This window comes from Leptonotus elevatus, chromosome 20 (assembly GCF_054856555.1).
Source record: "Leptonotus elevatus isolate MCC_2025b chromosome 20, RoL_Lele_1.0, whole genome shotgun sequence".
In the NCBI taxonomy this organism is placed as follows: Eukaryota; Metazoa; Chordata; class Actinopteri; order Syngnathiformes; family Syngnathidae; genus Leptonotus; species Leptonotus elevatus.
The window spans coordinates 11,913,103-11,940,156 of NC_141258.1; the positions used below are offsets into that span (position 1 = coordinate 11,913,103).

The window sequence follows — 27,054 nt, forward strand, 5'->3', positions numbered from 1 at the left end:
TACTCCGAGATGGGTGGAAGCGTGAATGCGTTCGCCATTTCTCAGTCACCTTCAATTCATTGAAAGTCTCTTTAATTTTTTCTACATCTTGGATGTTTTCCCTTGCTCCTTTCACGTCACAACTTTGCTGCCAAGCTGGATAAATGCAATGGAAGAGAACTTAAGACTGATCTAAATCAACACCTTTTACTTACAACCATTGAGAGATATTGGATTTTTGGTCACAGCGGATCATTTGTTGTTTGTTTTGTGCTCCTCCAGACAAGTGGATAAATAGTTTTTTTTTTAAATGAATCTTTTGTTTCACCTCATGGACACCTGGTAGTCGCTACTTTTATGGAGTGTGAAATGTTGGACATACGTGCCAATTTTGGAAGGAAAAAGTCCAACAAAAGCATGGCAGATGGAAGTGCTGCAACGTGCTGAAAGCTTCTTTCAAACAAGACAACTCAGGTACTAACTTGCATTACCATTTCATTACAATTGCAAAGGGAACACAGGGTGGCTGAAAATTGGTCCACCAGCCATTCAAAGTGATTTTGAAGACTTTGGAGCAATTAGCAAAGACTGAGTAAAATATATTTGGCAGTTCACTTAGCACTGTCTGTCGTAATAACGATTAATGTTCATATTACCATCTAGAACTCTAAGATTAATCACTGTCAGGATATTACCCATTATCTGGGGTGGTCACTTTAATCAGGATTAACATCATGTCATTTTTCCTGTGATGTAAATCAATTAAAACACAAAAGCTAAATAAAAAAACAACACTAGAATCAAATAACTCCTGGTGTTTTAATTTCATTTTTAAGCACACCTGGAACTCAAGCCCTAAGCTATTTTCAGAGGTGGTTTAGAAGTCTCAAGAGTGTATGCTTTCCTCATAATGGCCGTTGTCCAAGGTTAGTCTCCTCACATATATCCAAGCTGTATAACGTACTTCAAATTATTTTGAACATTTTTCAATGTCATAATATTCAATGGTCTGATTTCAACCCAATCAAGGATGCTTCTCACTTACTGGAGACAAAGAAAGGCAACAAACAATAAGTAACTCAAGCAGTTTCACAAAATATTTGGCAGAAAAAAACTCAAATTTGATCATGTCAATGATCCAGACACTGATTTTCATCAAAACTTTCAGCAAAATTACAGAAATGCATTCATCCATTTACTACTGCTTATCCGGGCTCAGAACGCGGGTTCAGAGAAGCCCAAACTTACCTCCCCAGCCACTTCATCAAGCTCTTCCGGAATGATGCCAAAGCGTTCCAAGGCCAGCTGGGAGATGCCGTCTCTGCAGCATGTCCTGGGTCTTCCATGGGGCCACCTCCCAGTGGAACATGCCTAGAAAATCTCTCTAGGGAGGTGACCCGAAGGCATCCTAATCACATGTCTGAGCCACCATATCTGACTCCTCTCAATGCGGAGGAGCATCAGCTCGATTCTGAGCCTCTCCCAAATGAACAAGCTCTTTTCCCTATCTTTAATGGAGGGCCCAACACCCTTCCAAGGAAATTTATTTTGGCCGCTTGGATCCAGGATTTTGTTCTTTCGGTCATGACTCAAAGCTTGTAACCATAGGTGAGGGTAGGAACGTAGATTGACACGACAACGGAGCGATACAAATCCCGCATTACTGCACATGCTGCACCGATCCGCCTGTCAATCTCGCGTTATTCCCTCACGCGTAAACAAGACCCCAAGATACTTGAACTCCTCCACTTGGGGAAAGAGCTACCGGGTGGTTGTCTAATCATAACAGTCCAAATGTAGCTGAATTTCCTGCAGTTTTACGGGATTGATTCCCTCTCCATTTCGTGGAGTTGGGGTTCCGGTAACAGTGACGCCATGTGATTGGCTGGGCATTAGTTTGGGGGTATTGACCTTTTGCACGTAACGCCACAGCCCTCATGGGAACGCACCCTACGGAACGCCTGACGGCAAAAGAGCCACTTGACTGTATTGTAGCCATTGGATCTCGTACAGCGTAAAGTCCTTTATCTAATCGATTATCTTATAAAATGGTCATATATTGCTGTGCGGTCGGTTGTACAGACAGACAAAGGAGTAGATCAAATGTCGCTCCGGGTCACGTCCACTTCCATTCAACAATAATTTCCTTCCGCCGTCCATCATAGGGCAGTCACGTGGTCATGTGACGTCGGTGCAAATGGTCAATAGTCCGTCATTCGCCCTAGATTAGCTGGCGTAGGCGCTGCTATGACCCCCATAAAGATAAATAGTATTAGAAATTAAAGGATTTATTAACAGTAATGAGAGGACCTTGAATGTTTTAATTAACTCCTTGTATTTCTCTTGTAGTATCTACAGAGATGACCACTGTGTCCATGGAGCCTGTAGGAGTGCTGGTGGAAAGGAGCACCAATGCCACCGAACCCCCTCAGAGCTCTCATGAGGACCCAGCTGCCACCTTCACCATCGGCACCATCCTTTCCATGATGTTTCTTGTGGGAGTCTTGGGAAACATCTACACCCTTGTGGTGATGTGCCATTCCATGCGGAACGCAGCCTCAATGTACATTTACATCATCAACCTAGCTTTGGCAGATCTGTTGTATCTGCTCACCATCCCGTTTGTGGTGTGCACACACTTCCTAAAGCGCTGGTACTTTGGAGACATTGGCTGCCGGATCCTTATTAGCATGGACTTTCTGACTATGCATGCCAGTATCTTCACTCTGACCATCATGAGCACTGAGCGCTACTTTGCGGTGCTCAAACCATTGGATACGGTGAAACGGTCTAAAAAGTATCGAAAAGCCATCGCTCTGTTAGTTTGGGGGGCTTCGCTTATCCTCACATTACCGATGATCGTGAGCATTCAGCTAATGAAGGTGGGCAACAAGGCTATGTGTCTTTCCACCTTGTCATCCCTGTCCTATAAGATTTACATCACCTTCCTTTTTTGCACGAGCATTGTTGCCCCGGGACTGATCATTGGTTACCTCTACATCCAGCTTGCTCGGACTTACTGGGTTTCACAGACAGTGACCTTCAAAACAACCAATAAGCTTCCCAATCTGAAGGTCAGTGGATGTCTATCTTATTTATTATTATTTCTAAGTCTTACACTCTAGGTTTTGTTGTAGGAATTAGCATTTAGGCCAGGGGTAGGGAACTCCGGTCCTGGTGAACCACTGTCCTGCCTGTTTTTAATGTCTCCCTCCTCCAACGTAGCTGATTCAAATGAACAGCTCATCAGCAAGCTCTGTAGAAGCCTGATAATGATTCTGATCATTGAATCATCTGTGTTTTAGGAGGGAAACAACAAAAACAGGCAAGACAGCGGTACTCCAAGACCAGGGTTCCCTACCCCTGATGTAGGCCATGGTGACCTTGTTTGAATGTGTCCCTCCCGCCAATGAATTTCTGACCATATCCATACAGCTCACTAATGTACGGAACATGCAATGTAAACAAGCAGACGTTAGCTACGGCTGCTACTTTGGAAGCACGACTTATATGTAATGGAGTGTTACTGGAACACTAAGGCGTTATCTTCGTAAACACCGCACGTGCACTCGAAGACTTGATTTGCGTACCAGTGCAAGTCTAGTTTACTGTGTTTGGCAAATTAGCAGACGGAAGACCAAAGGCGTTTTCTTTTACCCATCCACGACGTACCTGACAATTTGGTGACTGAAAGTAGACTAGAACTTGTGGCACAAGAGGCCTAACGCAATTTTGGGGAATTTGATTGAGGTGCTGACAAGCAGATTGTGCACTTCGCTGATATGTGTGTATATTTGTCGAAATACATTTGCAGTTCCTCATACGTACATGTACTTTGCATGTTTGACCTTCTGCATGGATTCCAGCGAGGTTATTTCTGCTTCCACAATATTAAAGATTGTGCGCCTCTAGCACGGTGACTTGAAAGAGAAGGAGAGGAGTCGACAGTGTTCACTCCCACAATGATGCAAAGGCCCCTTTCATATTGTGCTATACTTTTAAACACTTGCTAGGGTCAAACATGTCCAAACTCGTTTCATCTACTACCTGAACAGTGCTTCATTCACACAGGAACAGCACAACCTCTTTTCCAGTTTCCCTCTTCATCACATGACTATGATTGAATATGAATTGATCTGCCTTGCCCTTTCTCACAAACACATTGGCAACAGACGTCACTTTCAATGGACTCGTATCGAGCACACACATGATAAGAGCACACAAAAGAGCACATGCGGCACGTAGCAGGAAGCCATCTGAGTGGCCTTGATGAGACCATCAGCTTCACAATCACAATCCAGAATTAGGAAAAGCACAAAGGACAAATTGCAGAGAAGCTGAAAACCTCCACGCTATAAAAATTTGATGTCACACCCATTGCCACTATGTCCTATAAAAACAAATACATTCCAAGATACTGCAACTATAAAAAGAAAATCACACTAGAAATGATATATTCTACATCATTAGTGTCAGATAAAAAATGTCACAATTTCAAGTTTTACAGCAGCATTTCATAGCACACCACAAACTGTTTGTTTGGGTTTTTTGACAATATTTAGAGGATAAGTGGAGTGTGACATGTGAATGCTGACACTCATATTGCGATCTTAACAGATTTCAAATCATTTGGAAAATTTGAGTTTTTAATTGCTTACTGTATATTTGGCTTTGGACTCGTCTGGAGTGCTTGCCCACCCATCAAGTATGAAATTAAACATCAGACCTAATTTATATAAGACCATCCCAAATCAGCATACCAACAAATCGGGGGAATGTATATTACACAAGTACAGAGGGGGGAAAAGGCTTTTGAAGGGTGATTCTGGGGAACAGGCGTATAATATCTGTGTGTGTTATGTTATGTAAAAATAATTAATTATGCTTTTATGTAAGCAAAGCTGTCAGTGATATATTTATCTTAAACAGTTTCTCCTTTCTCCAAAGGTTCTCTACCTGATTTTCACCATCGTGCTCCTCTTTTGGGCATGTTTCTTGCCTTTTTGGATATGGCAACTCCTGGGTCAGTACCATCCGTCACTGCCCCTGTCCTCCACAGCCAAGCGCAACATCAATTACCTGACGACGTGTCTGACGTACTCCAACAGCTGCATCAACCCATTCCTATACACACTGCTCACCAAGAACTACAAGGAGTACTTGAGGAAGCACAACCGGTCCTGGTCAGCTGGAAGTTTTTTTGACAGGAGGAACCGTTTACAACGCTCGCCACGCAGGTCGCCATCGGCTAGCAGTCAGCAGTGTACGGAGAGTTTCATGCTCACGCACACGGCCTCCTTGCGTGCCCACAACAGCAGCTTGTGAGGTAGGCACGTGTGTATATATTTTTCCTTTGCGGAGCAGTTTTGCAAATCAGTGACTTCATTTGAGGAGAAACTTTCTAACCTACCACCACTACAAAAGTTAATTCTGGTTCCAGTCCTCCAGTCTTTAGCGTGTATGATTCTCTCTCCAGAATCCAATTAATTAATTATCCTGCTGTTTTGCTGTTCAAAGTTGGATGTTCTCTGCTTTAACACGGTCAATCACCCAAGTGTGTAATTGTGATGTTAAACCCACTAGCCGTGTCAATCTTAGGTTAGCTTAGCATTTAGCATGGCTTCTCTATCTGCTCTTGTCATGCCTTCGTGAGTGTGATACTTGACAGAAATGTAGCTTATTCGCCATCACGCAGGCGATGATTCTTAGGAGCAACTCCACAGCATATTTGGGTGCGCTAGTAGCCAGTTGAAGCTGTTGCTAGCTAGCTGCTTCTGCGTTAGTAGCACAGAGCTAGTGAAGCTTTTTTACCTGTTAAAAATGTCGAGTTATTACCCAGATAGCAAAAGATGTTAAATCAACATTGAATTGGGGTTAAGAAGGTTGATTTTTGGTTACGGTTGAAGATTGATTGGTCAATCTACATTGATTCAACAACATTATGTCAACATTGAAGTTTGTGTTTAAAAGATGACATTGCATCTACATTGTATTTTGGTTGAATTCAATGTTTAATTAACGTTGAATCTATATTTGCCTTTCTCCTTTTTCTTCTTCAGCTGAGAAAAGGATGGGGGGGCGGGGGGTTCTTTGGACAGGCCTGCTATAAATATAGCATAATTGCAATTTTACATGATTGCAATTCCTTTTGTTTCAAGCAGGACAATTTCTTGCCATTTGAGGGACGCTGAATCCAATGAACTTGAGAGTCCTTAAAAATCTATAAAATAACTCTTTTCTTTAAAATATTTTCTTTCGACCAAGAATATTTCTGTATGTTTGAAGGACACTGAATCCATTAAACTTCAACTTAAACATTAAACCCATTCTCTACGACACTTCTAAGTTGTGATCTTTCCGAAAAAGAGACATAATTTTCAATCGCTGTCTGTCTGTCTCTCTCTGTCTGTATATATATATATATATATATATATATATATATATATATATATATAATGTTTTTTATATTTGTATAGATTTTTTTTAAGACACTTTTTCTGAACAATTTGTTTTGCCCTGAACATGCTGGTGTTCATCCTGTTGCATGAAACTTAACTTCTTGGCCATTATCCACCTAAAACACCGTCCTTTAGTATGTTGTTAAGCTCGCCAAGACAAAAGTGGATATTTGTATCATTTCTGTGTGACACTCCTAAGCAAAGTTCTCACTCTTTAGACTAACCCTAATTCATACTTCAAAGCCTAATAACTCAAAACCTGTGGGGAGTTAAGGACACATCTTTTAGAATGTTATACAGCTTGACGAACACGTGAATATATGCATCATCTCTATGCGACACTCCTCGGCAAAGTCCTCCACTTTCACATTGTCATTTGAAAGGCTCATATAAAGTATGTAACTATATCCGTATTCAACGTTAAGCATAAATTAGCTTTTGTCTGGTCTATTCCAAATAAGTATTTGCTCACTAATAAAGTGAAGGAAGTGACTGAAATATTACACAAATATTATTATTATGCATGTAGATTCTAGGGCGCCATGGTGACTGGCTGGTCAGCACGTCCGCCTCCCAGGTCCAAGCTTCGGCCTTCCTGGGTGGAGTTTGCATGTTCTCCCCGTGCTTGCGTGGGTTTTCTCCGGGTACTCCAGTTTCCTCCCACATTTCCAAAGACATGTGTGGCAGGTTAATTGTACACTCCAAATTGTCCATAGGTGTGATTGTGAGTGTGGATGGTTGTTCGTCTCTGTGTGCCCTGTGATTGGCTGGCAACCAGTTCAGGGTGTACCCCACCCACTGCCCCAAGCCAACTGAGATAGGCTCCAGTGCCCCCCGCGACCCTTGTGAGGACAAGCGGTTAAGAAAATGGATGGATGGATGGATGGATGTAGATTCTAATTTAGATGATGGTTAAATCGACATTGATATTGTGTGATTTATGGTTGAACGTTGACTCAATATTTTATCAACTTGTGCTTTCTATATAATTTGAACTTTAGAATTCAATATAAAATCCACCAAAATATGCATGTAGATTCGGATTTAGATGGTGGTTGAACCAACATTGATATTGTGTGTTTTATGGTTGAAAAGCAAACGTTGACTCAACATTTTATCAACCTTGCGCTTTCTGTATGATTTAAACTTTATATCTCAACGTATATTCAATACTTAAGCTGAACTATGTTTTAACATTGATTTAACCACATTTTGTTATCTGGGTAATGATTTATGATGGCAATTGACCCCGTTACTGTGTTTCCAATTTGGAAAATTGATTGGAAAGTTAAAAATTAAATAAATAAGGTGTCTTGAAACAGATTGTTTGGCCTTCAAGTATTGGGGTTTAAACTTAAATGTCACTAGGTTCTAAATTGCAACAATCACTATAATTCTAATGTATGAGACTGTGAGACTAAAAGCCATTTTTATGGTACGCATATAAAGTGAATCTAAGTGTCTCCATTTATTCAAAGACAGAACACAGGCATTTTGTTTTTCCTTTTTCAATGCAAGGGTATAAGTAAGCAAGTACATTTGCCTGAATTGATGCATGTGTCAATGTGGGTATTTTATGAGAGGCCGTCAGGGACATAATTCAGGATTGGCTCTCACACACGCTACACTCTCATACTAATTTTAGATGTCCATTGCAAATGTTTCCCTTCAGAGGAAACGTAAAAAATGTATTGTAGTGCGGCGTAGTGGAATGTGCACACACATAGACATCCATTTCCTATCGCGATTGTCCTCGTTAGCGTCACGGCTGAGCTGGAGCCTATCCCAGCTCACTTTGAGCCACTGGTGGGAACATCCTGGACTGGGCGCCAGCCAAATGGTCTCACAAACAAACAACATTCACACCTATGGATGACTTAGACAATGCGCGAGAGCTGAGATTTGAAATCGGCTTGCTACATAAAACCATTTGGTTGTAATACTGTCATATTGAAATTACTATGAAGTGCCATTGGTTGGGATTCACCCTGTTTCATGCAATGTGTCTATGTCTATACTATCAGTACAAATGGTTGTACAGCGACAGTTATTGCTGTACTCTGTACCTTGGAATAGCATGTACTGATACCTACCTTAATCCACAGGAACAGGGAATAGCTACTTGTATTTGTTCTCGTGCAATCACACCCCTCATAGCTCTCCAAATTGAAAACAACTCTCAGCAGAGAAGCATTGTGATAGGATCAGAGTCAATTGTTCAGTTCACCAGCTCAGTGGCAAAGTCAAGGGTGAATTGATGTGGGTATTTACACTGGGATTTTTTGTATTAGCTTTGCAATCATTAGGCACTCGTGTTTCATGAAACGTGGTGATGACCACAGAACCCTGAATGCAACTCATTGTAGAGAAAGTAACACAGGGTATACACATACTGATAGCTGAGCTAAATTTGAAGATCAACTTTGATTTCCCAATCTGAAATACGATCAGGGACGCAAATTTGAAACATGTTGAATAGTGGGCAACACACAGTTAAGCCCATTCGTCGTGGCTCACCTAGGTTTGGCGATGTGATGTTTGCAATGCGAGCCCGAAGGCAGTTTAGTTGTGATGTCAATTTCAGTCAGTAGTTGGCGGTAATGGTCAATATGGCAACCCTCTGATAAGGATTCAAATCAGAATACAGTGTTTAGACTGTTTTCAGAATTGTCAATTGGAGATGTTCTGATGGTGGAAATGTGTCCATTGTCAAATGATGGTTGAAGGGAAAATGTATCAAAGATGGACTACCGGTATATAGATTTCTTTGTGTGAACCTTCCAAACTTCCAATGAAAATATTGTCATCACTGTATTAAAAATCCATAACTGACTCACAAACCATATAGCATAAAAGCAGAGTTTTGCACTGACATTTTATTTATTATTCATTTTCTTATCAACAAAAATAAATGGTCTCTCGGGTAACACTGGCAGCCTTAGAAAAATACATTTAGAGAGTCAGTCATTTGTGAACAGTCGGCTTCCCTTTTTGAAAATGATTAGGAACTCGCTGTTTTGTTACTCTGTGCGTTTTCCTTTGATGATTTTATTGTGAGTATCAAGAGTGCAGCAGTTTTACCACTGAAATCTCAAGTGGACCATAAAGGTGCTAATAAAATAGTACAGGTTAAATACATGAATCCACAAAGTGACAGATCCCTGGCTTCCAATTTCAAAGTGCCTCTAACTCATAATGACGCTTGATAGTATCTTGATCAGAGTAACAAAAGGCAGGAAATGGCCAGCGGACACAGGAAATGGCAGGAATACTGTACAGCATTTGCAGCAGCATACTTTATAGTTGTGTTTAATATTCCCTGCAGCTAAATTGTAATCCCCTTTTGCGCTAGTTCAATTATCCCATGCATGCTGTGTGTGCGTACAAAGGATGAGAAGTCCCTCTCAAGTGACTAAGATTATCATTAAATGGCCATGTTAATATGAACGGAACTATTATAATCGATGAAGATGTAGGTTTAGGGCACTATTTAAATGCTGTCTCAGCAACAATAGCAACGCCATACATATTTAATAAGGGGCGGTGTCTAGGGAGAAAAAACTTCACAAAGCGAGCAATTAGACATGAAAACATGTTGCATAACAGTGATTAATTGCTCCACTTTTCAAGTTCTTCATACATGGGGTTGCGCAGTATCTAGCATGTTTCGGATTTCACGTCAGATAAGGGAAGGGAATGAACAATGTAAGGAATGGAAATTCATACAAGAAAGGCATTCCTTTAGTCGAGCTAAAACTGCATTAATCGCATGACCAGAGCTGCTAACGTCAGCGCTATACCTTCAAGCAATCCCCATCTGTGACGAGCATGTTAAAGAACAGACGATGAACTTTAATTGGTTGTCATCTTCTTGTTGCAGTTTTGACTGACAAACGTAATCGTAGCGGGACAGTCTGAATTAGAGGTCTGACAGACTAAATTAGAGGTCATCCCTGTAAAGGTCATCTGGACATGCATGGAATAACCCTTTTCATGATTGTGAAAGGCTTATTGATCTTCCGAGATGATTACATTGACTTGACCCATTTTGGGAGCTAGAAATGGTAATTGAAGTTCTCTTGTCAAAGTGATAAGAAGCTTATTCCTGTAAATGTAAAGAGCATTTAGTCTCTCAAAAAGTGCCCAATTTAATTTGTTAGACTTTGGTTCTTCTGCAGATTTCGTGCTTACATATACATTCTTAAAACCGCTTTGATTATTTAAAACTAGCCCAAATTGTTGGTCGTTTCATGCCAAATCACCCCCCAAAAATGTGAACATCTTAACCAATGAGATATTGATTTTAATTAAACTTGGTGAACTTGTTGATAGTGATGGCACAACACTAAATCATAAACGGGTTTGAGAGCTACGGCCTGATGAATTTTGGACATTTTTTGAGAAAACGGGCATGGCCTCCATCCTTTCAATCCTTGAATCTCACGAACTACTGGGTCAAATCTTCAGAAAACAGGTATTTGCGAAAATTTATTCCAACAAGGATTCCAAATCTGCATTTATTTAGAAGATTGATGCATATTTTAGTAACCTTTTGACCTTTTGTTTTAGTTGACCTTGAAATTGACCTTGTGGATTACGTGACCTTAACATTTTTCATGAATTGTAATCTTTCACGTCTAAATGTTTCAGAGATTCTTTTTGTGTGTGTGCGTGTGCAGGAATAGGGAGTCAAAGCATCCATGCCCTTCAGGCACAGACATTTGATGAATGTTTCATGAATATTCAAATTTCAATTTGTCCTGAGATATAAGGATTTTTGCCAAAAAATGTCTAAATTCAGCGGGCCGGAGCTCCAGCACCCTGGTACAACCTAAAATTTGAGATTTAGCGTTGTGCCATCACTACCAACAAGTACGTACACCACGTTTCATCAAATCTAAATCTGCTTGGTTAAACACGCTGGGAGATTTGGCATAGAATAACCCTATTTCAGATTACACATAATGGATATGGCTGTATTTAAATTCACATAACACATGAAACAACCGACACAAATCGCATATAAATATGTGGAGACAACACCAGACCAGATAATGCAGAAATAAAAAATATAATGTTAAATATTGAGTACTAGTATTTAGTATGTCTAATTTCTATACTTTCCTATGTTTTTATTATGTTGTTTGGGCAGACATGTGCATAAATCAGCACAGTATGTATTTCGATAATATTAAGCTCACATTGACAGGTACATCTGCACTTTTTCCCATAAAACAAAATTTCCCATGCAAAGTTTCTAAAGATTTTCAACCCATTGGTCATTACAGGTAACCCAAATCTATATATTGTACTTCACGACTAATGCTGCAGAGTATAACAGCATGAAATTAGTATATTACATCATCACCGTAAATCAAAGTGTATCCACTGACTTTCCGAGAAGAGAAAACATGGCGAGAATCTCTTCAGAACTTTTCTCCCATCGCCTAATACCTAAATGGCTTACAGCAAAGAAGCTGGTGTTCCTGGGTGCTTTTGACAGATTTGGAAACTTTGGAAAGTAAGAGTGACTTCTGTTGTATAAATGGTGGGAAAAAAAGAATGATGTAAAAAGAATGGGGATTGCAAAAACGGTGGTATCGCATCTGTTATTTTTCCTTCGTCTTAGCCTAGATTAAAACAAAAATAGTGACGTGTTTTTAGAAAATGTCAATTTTCTAAAAAAATAATAATAATAATAATAAAAAGACAATAGTCCTGTGAATGGTAGACCAACACAGTTGCCACTCCAATGCAGTGATAAACAAACTAGCTTTCTGGTCTGTACATTGTGTTTATATCCAGCTCAACTAAGTTCTTTGACAAACACAATAGCATTAGCCTTGTGCATTATAAAACAACCTGAATATATGAAATTTCTATCCCACACTATCGTTGCCTCATAATGGAAATGGTGTGTGGAGGATGACAAACATCAGTTGAAGTTGTTTAAGACTGTTAAGGTGTGAAGGACCCTTAAACTGAATTTCTGGTCTCCTCCATCACAAGTCATCACCTGCTTGCAGAACATGCGAGATGAGCCGTGAAGATTGTCGATGCAGTGCTGTCGCTCATCCTGATTGATGTTATGCAACTGCATAGGTATCATTTTTCACATTGAGGTAACCAGGGATGGATGCTGACCTTTAAAAATGAAGAATATCGCTTAAGAAACATTTTCCCCGTGACAGCAGCTTTTTACATCCTCGTGCTTCCCGTACTCTTGGCTCAACAGATATTTCTTTTTTCTTTTGAAATTGCAATATCAATAGTTCATGAAATATGCAGTATGACATCCACGTTTGCTAACATGCACTGGAAACCAAGCTAAAGAACTGCTTAAGTAGTTTCTGAGCCTTCTATCAATCTCTGAATCTCATTTTCTGCAAGGTGAAGCATGTTTTCATGGGCGTGGCCATCATGGAAATGGGGTTGCGCTGAGAATCAAGAAAAATGTTTATATCCACTTTGGAACTAAACTTTGATGTAGAATTGTAGATGCTTTTTCTGTTGAGATGAGGTAAGGGTGGGAGCCATTGAGAAGAATCTTTTTTTTTCATGTCCATTAGCACTCGTCGGTGGTAGGTGCTGCCAAAAAGCATGGACAGAATGGATCAGGGTGTCATCACTTTAATACTTTAAGTGCCCAGAAAGGATTGCGTTGTCTTCTACAGTGTGGACTTTATTTATTTATTTTTTTGAAAATTCTAATGACATACACTATGGATTGGCATGATTCATCTTTACATTGTCAAGTGAACCATTGTTGAAGGAATTTTGTAGATCGTAGGTTATTTTAACCATTTTGGGCGAATTTGTGGCAGCGACAACCTGACCAACTAGTTATATTTTTTTGTGGTCTGAGCCGCAGGCATTTTCCCATTCCCAAATACTCCTTCAGTGATCCCCTGGGTGTGTAACCCAAAAAATAAACAGGACATGGACATTAAAGCCCCAGTGTGTAGTCATTTGCGCCATCTAGTGGTCAAAGAATAGCATTTAGAAGCACACAGGAGCACGCACACTACGGTGGCTCAGAGAGACCACATTCCACCAATTCAAGAGAAAATGAGCATCAACTTGGCAGCGAAGAAAAAAAGCTACGAGTCAGCGATGACCACCTGCTGGCCCCAGCCTGTGGAAGGTAAGAAGCGGTCGACCCATTGGGTCCGACACTTGATGCAATTATAATTATAATTATTGATTACGAGAACTACGATTATACAAAAAAAAAAAAACATTTATGCGAAACATAATTTATTTGCATGCTATTGACATAAACAGTCGATTTTTAAAATGAATGAATTATTAATTCACCACTAGATAGCGTTAGGGATCATTGACCGTCCCTTTAAACAGCTGAAAAGGGGCACTGAAAGGTTAGTCATTGTTGTTTTCATATTGCTTGGGCGGGTTGTGACTGGAAGAATGGAGACTGGGGAGTTTGTCTTTAAGGTATTGGATTGCTGGGATAACATGAGGGTTTTGCTGACCAATAGTGGACAAGATCGAGACCTTATTCGTGACATTTCCAGCCACAGAAACACGTTTGATTGTATATTGAAGACTCGAATGGATGTAAATGAGGATGATACATGTGTTATGTTTATTTGTTTCTAACTGACTATGTGCGGTTCCTTCACAAGAAGTCAAGATTGTGTCATATCCTAAGGGGAATTGTTGCCCTTGTTATCATGGAACATGAGTGTCATCCATCACTGTAAATCACAAGGCCTTCACATTGTGTTTACTGAAAGATGCTCACTCTCTGGTCTAATCTGGACCAATAAATCAAAGTCTTCTAGCAGCTGCACCATCAATAACAAGCTTCTCTCACAAAAGAGCTCGCTCATACGCTTGCAATATTTTCTCGCAACCACAATTTCCATCAATCCGTTTTCTTTAGCGCTTGTCCTCATCAGGGTCGTACAAGCCTATCCTAGCTGAACCTGAGTCTTTGTCCAAAGTAAATGGAAGTGCAAAAGAATACAGGTTTAACTGTTATCTATTAATCACAACACCGTGAAGCTGGAAAATAGGGTGGGCGATGCAGCTGAAAAATTTATCACAATTTAAGTACCCTATTTCTATCAGCAGATATTGATAAAGATAGATTTTTTATTTTTTTTGCTTATTCAAAATAAGAAAACATATTAACTGGATTAAAGGTAAAATACGATTTTAAGAAAAAAAGAAAAGAAAAACACCACAAATTATAGGTTCATAAAAATTAGGAACAGAATAGTGTTGCATTCTGTATAGTGTATGATACGATGATATGATGACGTGTTATTCAACACCACTGCAATCACAATAGCAGATACAGCCCTTGTAGTGGAACATTAAAATATACATTAAAGCTATACTGTTATTATTGTGGCTTTAAAACCACTCTAAACGTGACTTTAAATCTGCTAAGATGCATCAAGCAGAGGAGGCTGGCAGTCATGATCACAGCCATTATGGTAATGTTGAAAAAATAAGGTCAAATATATTACTTTTTTCAAGTAAAAAAAAAATGCAGCGTGACTTTTTTATTTCTTACTAGTGGAAGTGAAATCACCCTCAGGATATTTCTGACATTGGATGGATTTGGAAAGTTTGTGCCACTCTCTCTTTTCCACTTTTGACAAGCGATTTCAAAAGGCAGCGGTGATCAATAGAGCCCGAGCCCATCTCGAAGACGGCACCAAGAATAGAACTTTTAACCTCATAAAACACTTAAGCCTTAAGGCATGGAGACTGAAACCGAAGACAACATTTGGCCTTGAAGTGGCAAGGACTGTAACAACAAGGATGAATAAAGAAAAGCAAGCAATTTGGCATCCTTTAAATAAATGTTTCTTTAATATGGTTCTCACAGATTATTTGTATTTTGTGACCACTCTGGCCACATTATTAATTAGTGTGCTCAGTCAAATAATACAAATAGAAAATACTCACGGGACTAGTTATTCACTTGTATATATTCCAACTCTCCCCCCTTATGCGAATCAGAAATCCCAAATGCATTAAGGCTAATTTAAAAACTCACTGCTTCCCCATCAGAAACTACTTTACTTACTTTTTTTTTTTAACGTTTTTTCATTTTTTTTTTACATAATGAACTGAAATCACACCAATGGGTAATTAATATTCTATTTAATGTGAAACCTAATATAAATCAAATTCATGGCCAACGGAGCAAATTGTAGATTGTTGTTTCTGGCACAGATTATGAAAAAATATATATCAGAAAACAAAGTAGTCCAGTTTTGAAGATAAGTATCACAAATGCTGATGACTAGTCCAGAGTCTACTCTCTAAACAGGATAAGTGTTATATAAAGTGATGGATGTCATTAAAGGTTTTTGTTTGACATGCCAAAATGTTCTCATTTTTGGGTCTCATCTATAATGTCTGTATCATATATTACAAAGTTGTTTACTTTTTCCGACCACTCCTAAATTGCATTTCAGGTAAGTAATTAAAGAGCTGCAATTTGAAACGACCAAATTATAATTTGCTCTGTTTATGTAATTATCTGCCAAATAAACTGCAGGACCATCAACAATAAACGCCCTTAATCCGTAATTGAAAGCGCAGCGTGAATCTCTACCTGCTGAGGCTGCATGGCCTTCCATTGTCAATATCCTCGGAAATCAAGTTACATCGTCAGATTACGGAATTAACTCGCCGATGATGTAGATTATTGTAAATGAAGATATCAACACCTAGACTGTATTGCTAGATAAATCCATTAATACCTCCAGCAATCACAGCTATATGCTAATGTGTTTGCCAAGTTTTATGACATTTCATAAACATCTTGCCAATCTTCATTTTAGCCCAGATAAATGAATTAGTCATTGGAATCAAGTTAGAAGACGCAAGGCAAGATGGGACATGTGCAAAGGGTGGATCAAAACAACTGGCAGATGTTTGAGGGAGAGAAGCGATGGATGTTAACAGTTGACAGATGCTGAGTTTATGATTTTCAGAACTAAAGATAAAAAGTAGGCAAATTATTTATTTCCCAAGCATGGCAGTTAGCCACAAAATGTCTGTGTGTTGACGTCCGGATGAGGCAGTGGCAAATTGGACTGCTCAACCACTGCACCGCGAGCCAACTAGCTAGCTAGCAGGCTAGCTCACATTTTGGCTCGCGGTCTGGCTCTCAGGCTGTTGCGCGCTTCAAAGCGGCAGCAGGGTCATCCAATACGTCGGCTCCTTATTTGGTTTTGTGTCAGTGTGTGGGTCCACGTGAAAGATCATGTAACTTTGACCACATCCTCGACTGATGATGTGGTATAGCAGCTGATGTAATGAGATGTGTGGCTTGCGGCTTGAAGTGTAATTGTAATCATTTTTGGCTCGAGCTGATAGTGGACACACAACATGGTTATTGTTATTTTGAGTAGATTGCATGTCTTTCTCATTTTCCTTGCTCTATGAGGAATCAAGCTAACGCATCCACATTTAGGTCATTTGGATAATACAGTAAACATTAATGATGCAGCTGTCGTTCATCTAGCCATCATATTTTATTATTTTAGGATAAACCTTGGGGATTAAATGTGTAAGAAACCCTAAATGATTCATAGCACTAATAACATTCATAATAATGCTAATGGTCGACTTTAAGAAAATTGCCACAGTTCATATTCACAAGTTATTGCTCGGTTGGTTGCTTCTGTTTTCAAGATGATGACATTAATAATGTTATTTAACAGAACAGGCAGAGAAGAAGAAGAAAAATCAACCTTGGGCTACTTTCAAACTTCATCAAGTAACGTTACAAAGTCAATAACAGCTTACATAACATCAAGAACCGGGTCTTTAATTGGACATTTTTAATTTAAATCGACTGGGATATGTTCGTCTCATCTGTGACCCTGAACAGCCGTAGAAAAAGGATGGATGTAATAATGATGCAGATTTCGGTGAATTGTCAACATTGTATATCTTGTCTTCTGTTACGATGACATATATTCACTTTATCAATAACAAGTGGAGTTTGAAGTTGTTTACTTTGAAAATAAGTGAATCTATGGAGCACCAGAAGAACTTCGAAACGAGTTGAAATGCCAGCAAACTGCACATAAACAAAAATAAGACTCACTTAGTGAAGACCAAACAAGAAAAAAGATCAGAAGGATCCCGCAAAATAGAAGGCTGCCCAAATTTGAAACACTGACGTGAGAAGTCGACTCAATTAACCGGTGAAGCAGGAAAGAATGACCCAGGATCAGTGAACTGAAACAACAGGCAATGTTCCTTGCAACTTCTGATTCAGAAACCGAGGAGGAGGCAGCCAAGAAATTTAAGATTGCTCTGGATCACTATGAATCAGAATCCAAAGTTGGCATGGCTGAGTGGGTTCCCATTGCAGCGGGATAGATTGCCTGCACATATCTTTCAATACCTGCCAGCACTGTATCCTGTGCAAGGCTAGTCTTACTCTCAGACCGTATCATTTAGATTCCAGTTCATCTAACTGGTGTGTCTCAGCATCCGGCTGAATGTAAAGGAAAAAATCAATAATGGCAGACTTGAATGTTGTTTGAATGTGCCAATAATTGTCACAAATTGACATTTCAGTTAATTACACCAAGTTTGCTGATACATTTGCTGATACGCTTCAAAAAGTACTCTCGCTCTTAAGTTATTTTAATAGTATAATTTTTGATATAATATTTTGGCCTTTCATAGAGCCTCTCTGGCCATTAAAGTCTGCATGGTTCACATTCTACATTTTTAATGTAGCATATCTAATCACAATTTACAATGTAAGTCTCTACTTAAGTAAAAGTTAGATTACAGTGAAGTTCCCTTCATAAATAAATATATATATATATATATATATATATATATATATATATATATATATATATCTGGTTTTTTTTTTGATGCTCCTCCTAATATATATATATTAGGAGGAGCATCAAATTTAAACGTATGGAATCGTCATTCATTTGAAAAATGCACACTCTTTAAATACTACAGGGAAATGCCACATCCACAATACTGACAACTTCATTCATAGTGTAATATGACAATGAGAAACTCATTGCATCTTACCCTCTTGAACTGAGCCGTAGCGAATCAGAAATCCATGCACTGAATTGAACCGAATCAATTAGTTCCACTTTCAAATGAACCATCCTTGAATTGTATCTCACCCCATGAATTGAGTCTTTTCTTGGAGAGATACACACCCGAAAAAGTAAATACATATATAAGGCTTACAATATGGGGGAAAAAAGCTGAGTCTATTTCTGTGTAATCGTTTCACAGATTCAGCTAGAGTCATATCACAACCAGAAACTGAAATTGCTACAACAGAACAGAATGACAAATGAGGAATTTAATCAGATTATAAGAAATGTAATCAAATTGGAAACGTTATCTTACAAGACAACCACGGTTGATAAAAGTTACCAGATCAGTGTTTAAAGAAACTAAATAAATGATTTCCTTGTGCCGCTTATCTCCTGCAGCTGACGTCTCTGATTTCTGTCCCTAATGCTGCTTATTTTTCCCAAGATCATATGGCTTTTGTGTACTTTATTGAGTGTGAAAATAGTGCAGGAAAACCACTAACCTTCAGCTGCAGAGGATCAATACGCGTTACAAAGCATGAATGGGGCAGCGCTGCATTTGAGTCTGATTTTAGTCTCTTAATCCTGGAAATTAGGACTCTTTTGTTCGAGATCAATACGTCTCTGAAGTAATCGTAGCGATCTCGCAAATCTCGTCCACTCGTGATTGCTTTTAGTCAAGTGAAATTTGACATGTGGGCATAAACATGCCAGCACCGTCGGCCTCCACCTTGACACAAATAGCCAAGGGGAAAGCAATCATGCAAGCACAGTTGCAGAGGACTAAAAAGTGTATAAGTTAAAAGACAGAAAGAGTAGATGCAAATGTTAAATTAAGGAGTGCAGCAGGCAAGTAACACGCTAAGCTTTAGACAAAAATATAAGCATTCGTTTACAGAAAATGTGCATTTCATGTTGTTTGTTATCAAGGTCACCTATGACATGGTGGGCTGGACAGCGACTGAGACAGATTTATGCACGCGCAGGTTGTAAGACAGCAATCTCTTTAGCATGTTCAAACAAGGTTGTTAAAAGGTCAAGGGCTGCTGTTGGATATTATATGTCAGACATGTGATGGGATAATCTCCCTTTTAAACCTTAACTCATTCACTCCCAGCCATTTTCACTGAAGCAACCCCCTTCGCTCCTGGCAGTTTTACTGGATTTTGACTAATTTTGCAAGGCCCACAGAATATTCTGTTCTATTGCTATAAAAACAAGATTAGAGTCTCTTCTTTCATCAGGAAAAAAACGTTTATTTTTATCTGTTTTCGTTTTGTATCAATTAGCATTAGAATATAGCTAAGTTTCATCACTATTCACAAATCTGTTTAAAACAGTGGGGAAATAACTTTTTGGAACTTGGCCCTGGTTGATCTCTTACACTCTGCTGCCACCTGCTGGCTGTTTTTGTAATAACTACCATTGCTTCAACCGTTGTCTTCAGTTCAGAGATTGCATCAAAGCCTTCTATGTGCTCTCGTATTAAAAAATAATAATAAAAAAACATATAAATATGTCTTTGGGAGCATGGTAATATTTAAAATACGATGTATTTTTTTTGGAAGCAAATGAGTTTAGCTTTTTGGAGGTACTGATGAACAAAATAAACAGGGAGGGTAGCCACGTGGGTAAACAACAACCACTGTTTTATTTTTTTTATTTTATTTTATTTTTTCTTTATTTTATTTTTTACCACTGTTTTCTTAAAGGGAAAGTCAACCCCCAATTTTTTTTTTTTACTGCATGTTCTATGCAGCCCCACTGCTCTAAATATGGTATTCTGGTTAATATTGTGTTAGTGGAATATGAGTTAAGCAGCAAAATCCGGCCGTTTTCATCCATCTCACGGGCGGCCATTTTGCCACTTGCTGTCGACTGAAGATTACTTCAAAGTTGCCCAGGTCTCAGTTAACAACCAATCACAGCTCAACTTTTAAAAAACAGGTGAGCCATTCAGAGCTCAGCTTCAGAAAGAAAGTGAGCTATGATTGATCGTTGCCTGAGCCCTTCAGTCGACAGCAAGATGAATAAAAATGGCTGGATTTTGCTTCATAACTCACTTCATAACTTATTCCACAAATGTAATATCAATCAGAAAGTCATGTTTATACTAGTGAGGTCACATATATTTAACTTATTATTGTCAAGAAATGTTTAACGTTGAATTCCACTTTAAGATGGAACCCAAAGGCAGCAGATACAAGGAAAACAGCAGAGGCCCCAGAATTGAACCTTGTGGAGCACCATTAGTTCCGTTATACATGTGAATTCATATTGCACATATTCGTCCAACGATTCTTGTTTTTTGCTCGCCAAAGGTAGTATGAAGGTGTTAGTAAGTATATAAGCGTTTTGTGTTACAGGCATGGTCACAGAACAATATTAACTTCTAAGTGAAGGCTATCTTTTTTTTTTTTTAATAAAAATCGCGGCAGAAAAAAACTGGATAGAAGACCAGAAAAGCCAGAGTCAAACAATGATGACTTCATACAATATATAAGCACATACAGTACCTTCACATTAACTATGGATGAACTGAAGTGATAAGAAATGCAATCCCTTGTTGCATCAAGGACAATTTGTGTACGATGACGTCCTCGGGGTCACACAACTATTCCCTGTGACGCACATGTCATTTTACTTTCTTTTGTTCTCTTTCTGAACAAAGCCTAAGCCACATTCTAGCTAGCGCATATGGAGAGCTTCTTCTGATCTCTGTTGTTTTTTTAGCGCATGGTTAGTGCCTCACAATGTCAGTATTGTTAGAAATCGGCACAAATGGAACATACTGGAGCAGTGGTAGCGCAGTCTGTAAGGGGTTGGAAGACCCATATTCAGACTTGAATATAGATATATAAATATATCTATTGCATTGATGACCCTGTATGTGCAATTTTAGTTCACCCAAATACAGTACCTAGTTCCAAATGTTATGTTTGCATGACATTGATGTCTTTAGTGAGAGTCTGTGACCTCAACTGTTCATCATGGTGTGATAAACAACCTTCAGTAATTGAACCCTCCCTTTGTCGGCACACTGAGAACTGCTCCGACCCTCTCGTGACTCCTTGATTACGAGGCCTTTGCACATAGGGGAAAATATGCACCTCATTGACTGATGCTGCCATGTGGGCGATAACTGGGACATTTGACTGCCACTGTTGAGACACGACAGTGGCGCGAATGAGAAGTGGGAGTGGTCGTGTGGTAATGAAGGAGAGACATCAGTGGAAAGGGCACGCGGTCAACCAAAATGCACTGCAATCTCAAGTTAACAGGTGTCCAATGAACAAGAACACTGACGGCCAGTGGCTGCCAGTCGCTGGGCTTTCTATTTTCTGCTCTCTGCTATTTAAGCCTGGCTCAACAGGGGACAAGGAGGACAACCACTAACCGAAGCCCCCCCCCAACCTTCACATGCTGCTTAACTGTTTTGGAAAGGAGAGGAGGATAAACACGCATGAATACAGACTAACACTCATGTTAAGCATACTACCATTAGAGTTACAAAAGTTTAATGGAAAAACTGGCCCAAATCACAAGACAGCAATCACCCGACGCACTTTCAAGTGTCGTCTTCTTCCTGCACTATGACCAAACAACTTCAAAATGTATGGCTGTAATGGTACATGGTTTTGTTTATGGTTAAAGTTATGCACAGCTTGTTTGGTTACCATGGAGATGAAAAATCTATTGGACTAAAATAAGAATGTCCTCTAACAATTTTAGATCACGAGTTTAAATATATCTTGCAGCAATAAAAACCTACAACTGGCACTCGTGTGTGCATGTTTTGGATTTTGATGATATGACACAAACTAAACAATGTACACTGTACAGGGACACGTGTCAGGTTCTACCAAAGAATACCGACACACAGGACAACTATTTTTGGGATTATATTAATGCACGCCTTAATGGGCCTTAATGATCCCTGCTGTACTTCATCATTCTGGTCCAGCTTTAGTATATTCTATTTTTAGTGCTTACAGGATCATATTTTTCCCCACCAAAATTACAACCTATATTGTCAAGGAGTGAGTCTAGGATCTGAAATGGAATCAGAATGTCATGCATACAGTACATTGTCAACAGTCCTTAATAAAGAAATATGTTGCAGATATTTTGTTACATTACTTTTTTTTTTTATGAAGCGTGGAGCATCTTTTTCACTATCTTTTAATTGGTAGAAAACATTGTTTGAAAATTCATCCATTCATTTTCCCTAACTAGAGACTTTTCCATCTATATTTAGTTAAGATGTGAGGTACAGCCTGGAAAAAAACTTCACAAGTATAACCAGGGATATTTTTCAGCTGCATCTATGATCATCACTCTCTATAGTGACAAAACAGTAAACATCCTAAGAACTAACACTTCATTTCAAATTAATTACTTGAGTGCCACAATATATTGTACACAGCTCTGAATAGCACTGCTCTAATCACCAATATTTTATAGTAACCGCTGCAGTTAGCGACATAGCCAGCATTGCTATCTAAATATACAAAATCACATGGTAGTTGCTCCCCAGATTTATCTACACATACCCAGCACTTTGGTATAATGCTGATTTATATGCATGTCTTCAGGTAATGATTTTCATTCAGACCACAAAAACACATAGATACATCGTGGTTGATGAGTTGTGACAAAAATCAATGCTTGTGCACTATTAGCTCCCTCTCTGTTTAGCCTAAAGGACTCCTTGTAGATGTTAATGTGCAAATTGTATTTAGAGTATCATGTTCCACATTGAGATATGGTGAGTCTGGAGGAAGCGATCACTTAAATTATTACTTGCTCCTGCCTGTGGTCCATGGCAGTCAAAGTTTAAGTTATTACCTAATTTACATACCTACCGACCTACCTACCTATTAAAACGAGGTCAAAATTTAACCTGACCAATAATAAGGTCAATTTGATCTAACTGTCTAATGTTGGGTCAGTTTGTATAAAAATAAAATAATAAAAAATACTCCAAAAAGTTGAGTCAAAATGACCCGAATAGGGTTATTTTTTACCCAATTGAATTTAGATAGATGCATACATATACTCTAGACACATTTGTGTAAAAAATAACCCAAACTTGGGGGGGAAAGGGACATACACAACTTTTCGTGCCAAAACCTAGCAAAAAAAAAGGTTGTTTTGCCCCCAAATTTTTTTTAAAGGGTTGTTTTGGTGATTTATTCAACTTTTTTGATTGATTTTATTTGGGGTTTAATACATAACCCAAAAAGTTGTTATAGAAATAATCTAAAGAGAGTCAAAAAGGGATTGGCCCAATTTTTGGGGGGGTTATTTGGAGTCAAAAAGGGATCAACCCAAATGTTGGGGTTAAATAAATAACCCAAGAAGTTAAATAAATGAACCAAAAAGTTGGGTCGATCCCTTTTTGAGTGTAGTAATATTACAAGAAAAAAAATCACGTCATGTTGGGAGAAAAAAAAAATAATGCCAAATATACAAAAATGACTCCTATTATTCTGTATCTGCTACAACTAGAAGATCCTCAACATAACTATACCGTATGTTTATAATCATACTATTGTGACTATATTCTCCTAAAAATAGAATTGTATTGTCATGAAATTGTGACATTTATGATGTGTAGAATTATTTCAAGAGTCTCAACATATTTCATGCACTTCTCATAGTAGTATTGTTGTGCTCCTAATACAACATACTTTTTTCCCCCCAATGACAACACAGTCTTCAAATGTTGTACTAATGCTACATGAATATACTATAATGTATTCTCTGTCCTTGACAGATCTCCCCAAGTTGTGCTGAATGAAGAAAAGGACCAAAGACCCGCATGGAAATGGCATTCAAATGAACTGGTCGTCTCTACCAAATCGACAGAACAAGAGGAAACATGACAAATGTGTGTGCACACCAACAGATGTTATCGTAGATGCTGTGAGATTAAGCTTTTCGAACCTGTGTGCTAAACAAACAATTCACATTCATAGTTGTGCTCATTTTCTCCACGAATGAACATAGGAATGACCTTTATGCTAAAGAAGTAAACCATCTGTGCTCCTCGTTATGCAATATGTCTGCATGAGTATGTGTCAACATTGTGATTAGATTATTGAGGCAAATTCAGTGCTGTGTTTAGGAACAAAAGAGGCCATGCTATGAGTGGATTCTTCTGGCTAAAATGGACGATTATTAGATAAGTGCTGTACCACCTAAACATCATGCATACATACAGTCATGCATAATGAAGTATCCCAACCACATTTCATTTGTCTTTATTCATCTTTGTTGGAGACAAATCTGGAGATTAAAATGTGTATGCCAAGTTTTTAGTGAGTAATAGGATTGCATGCTTGCCAGGTCCGCCAGCAGTGTTGAAAAGACATACTCTGATAAGTACATAATACAAATCCCAAGAAAACGTTACACAAAAGGTTTTAAGAGAATGAATGTGTTGTGCTAGTGTATGTCAAGCTTCTCACTGAAACGAAAAAGTTCACTTTTACACCTCTCATTTACATTTGAGATCATTTGATTGGCTAATGTGGTTAGATTATGAAATGATGTCCATTTTTTTGGGAGCATACTATATTATTGTGTTATTAATTTTGTGTTTTGGTTTTCATAATAAAACATAATTTTTCTTGTAAAATTCTAACCATATTCTTTTCATTGTGGCCCTAGTATTTCTTTGTTAACACAGTTCAACATTAAAAAATGTTTTCACTCACACCGACATGACTTCTTGATCTCACCACCGTGTCCCTGCCATCTCCCCTTATGCCCTTTTCACACTGCACTTGCTCAGTGTGACGGTGTCACTCTGCAATAGGAAATTACCGGTTTCCAGCATGCCCATATTTGGAAGTGCTGACATAGCAGCCTACCAGGAAGTAAAAAATTGAGATTTTGACACTGTTTAAACTGCATCTCGACAAGATATATCGTTCATTTTAAGAAGGAGGAGGGCACAAGCAGCAGAGAAAAACTAATGGCTCGGCGGGAAATTAGATAGCTTATACTGTTACTTGCAAAGAAGTTAGCCAAAAATAACAAAATCACTCCGACAACTCCGTCAGTTCTCCTTCAAATGGAGGCACTTGACTGATGTCACAACTCCGCGCCACTCAATGCCACCCAGCAACGCTCCATTCCGTGGTCCCCGCCCATCAGCACATACACAATGAATCGATTTGTTGACAGCATGCTGAGCACTGCTAAATGCAGTGTGAAAAGGGCTTAACACTTGCCAATTAGTGTAGTGGCGTGAGTGACATCACCAAACACAAATAATCTCCACGTCCATATCGGCAACTTCTCTGAACATTATTAGCAAAGTAATATCTCTTTTGGCTAATGCTAGCTTGTTGTAACAGCTCTGCTTACTTCCGTGCTTTAGCGACCAAGTCAAAGAGATATACAGTATTAACCCTGGAACTCTCACCAGCCTTGCTGATCTGAAAAACTCTGAGAGGTTGGGTGTTTGTTATTTGTTATTATTAATTAGCCCCTCTGTGTCGTAAACTTGTAACAGTAAGGCCCAAGCACAAAACACCTCACTCACAGAGATGTTCAGAAACTAAAGATTTAAGTATTTTTAATGCAAATTAATAAGTCAATTTTCCATAGTATGCCTCATTTAAAAATATAACAATTTTACACTGCATGCCTAATGCTGCTGGGTATTGTATATACTTAATTTCAACAAAATTATGTCTTTTGTTGAGTTTAGCCCTGCTGATGTTAAAGCTGCTAAAAATAACAATGGCCGTCATATCCTACAATTTTATATGGGACTGTATATGTTATACAGCATCGGTGGCTTTGATGGTTCATTCATTTTGCATTGGGGGAAAAAAGATTTGGACACAAGGGAAAAAAATGATGAGTTACATGTCATAAAATTACAAGAATAAATGAGAAATAACACTTTACAGTATCGTGAGAAAGAAGTTGTATTTTCAAGAAAAAAAGTATAGTTATTGTAAAATATTGAGACTTTTCTTTCAATACCATTACACAAAATAATTGTTTTCTTGTAATATTACAACAATAGTATTTGTAATATAATATTGTATGAGTATTGTTTTTTTCTTTTTGGGTTTTGCCCTCTGTACCAAAGACAGAAAGGTGCATACTACCCAAAACACAACCAGCACAAGTTTTCATTGTATATTACTATGAAATAAACATAGTAATATTTTCTATGTCAAGAGATTCCACTAATGTTTTTGTTAAATATGAAGCATTGTATTGTTAGTGTAGCTAAAATAAAATAAAATAAAATGGCCTGAAAACTAGTACATGAAATTACATCCAGTCATTCATTTTCATGCAATTGTATTTTGGTGGTAAAATACAAAAATAAGCAATGTCAGAATGTGTTAAATAAAATCGTGTTGAATCTGCATATGTTCTGTGTTTATTCGTGGATGCCTTTTCAATAACAATCAACATTCAAAACGGAATGTTTTAGGTTATTTATCAAAGATATCGTAGCCACTAGAGCTTTTACTGAGTATTTTCTTTCAGTCTGTTGGTGTCAT

General features: G+C 38.5%; 1 protein-coding gene across 1 annotated transcript; it reads left to right on the forward strand.

The window, feature by feature from the left end:
• On the forward strand, window positions 1–26,816 carry uts2r1 (urotensin 2 receptor 1). Its single transcript, XM_086064458.1, has 4 exons — window positions 1–453; window positions 2,329–3,053; window positions 4,927–5,305; window positions 24,297–26,816. The coding sequence occupies exons 2-3, from the start codon at window positions 2,340–2,342 to the stop codon at window positions 5,302–5,304; spliced, it is 1,092 nt and encodes a 363-aa protein (XP_085920584.1). The 5' UTR covers window positions 1–453; window positions 2,329–2,339; the 3' UTR covers window position 5,305; window positions 24,297–26,816.
• Window positions 26,817–27,054: the final 238 nt, after the last annotated feature.

Excerpts from the sequence above, each read along its gene's own strand:
- uts2r1 (XM_086064458.1), top strand. The coding sequence starts at position 2,340 with ATGACCACTGTGTCCATGGAGCCTGTAGGAGTGCTGGTGGAAAGGAGC. Across the intron at positions 3,054-4,926 it reads ATAAGCTTCCCAATCTGAAG|GTTCTCTACCTGATTTTCAC; the intron begins GTCAGTGGATGT and ends CTTTCTCCAAAG.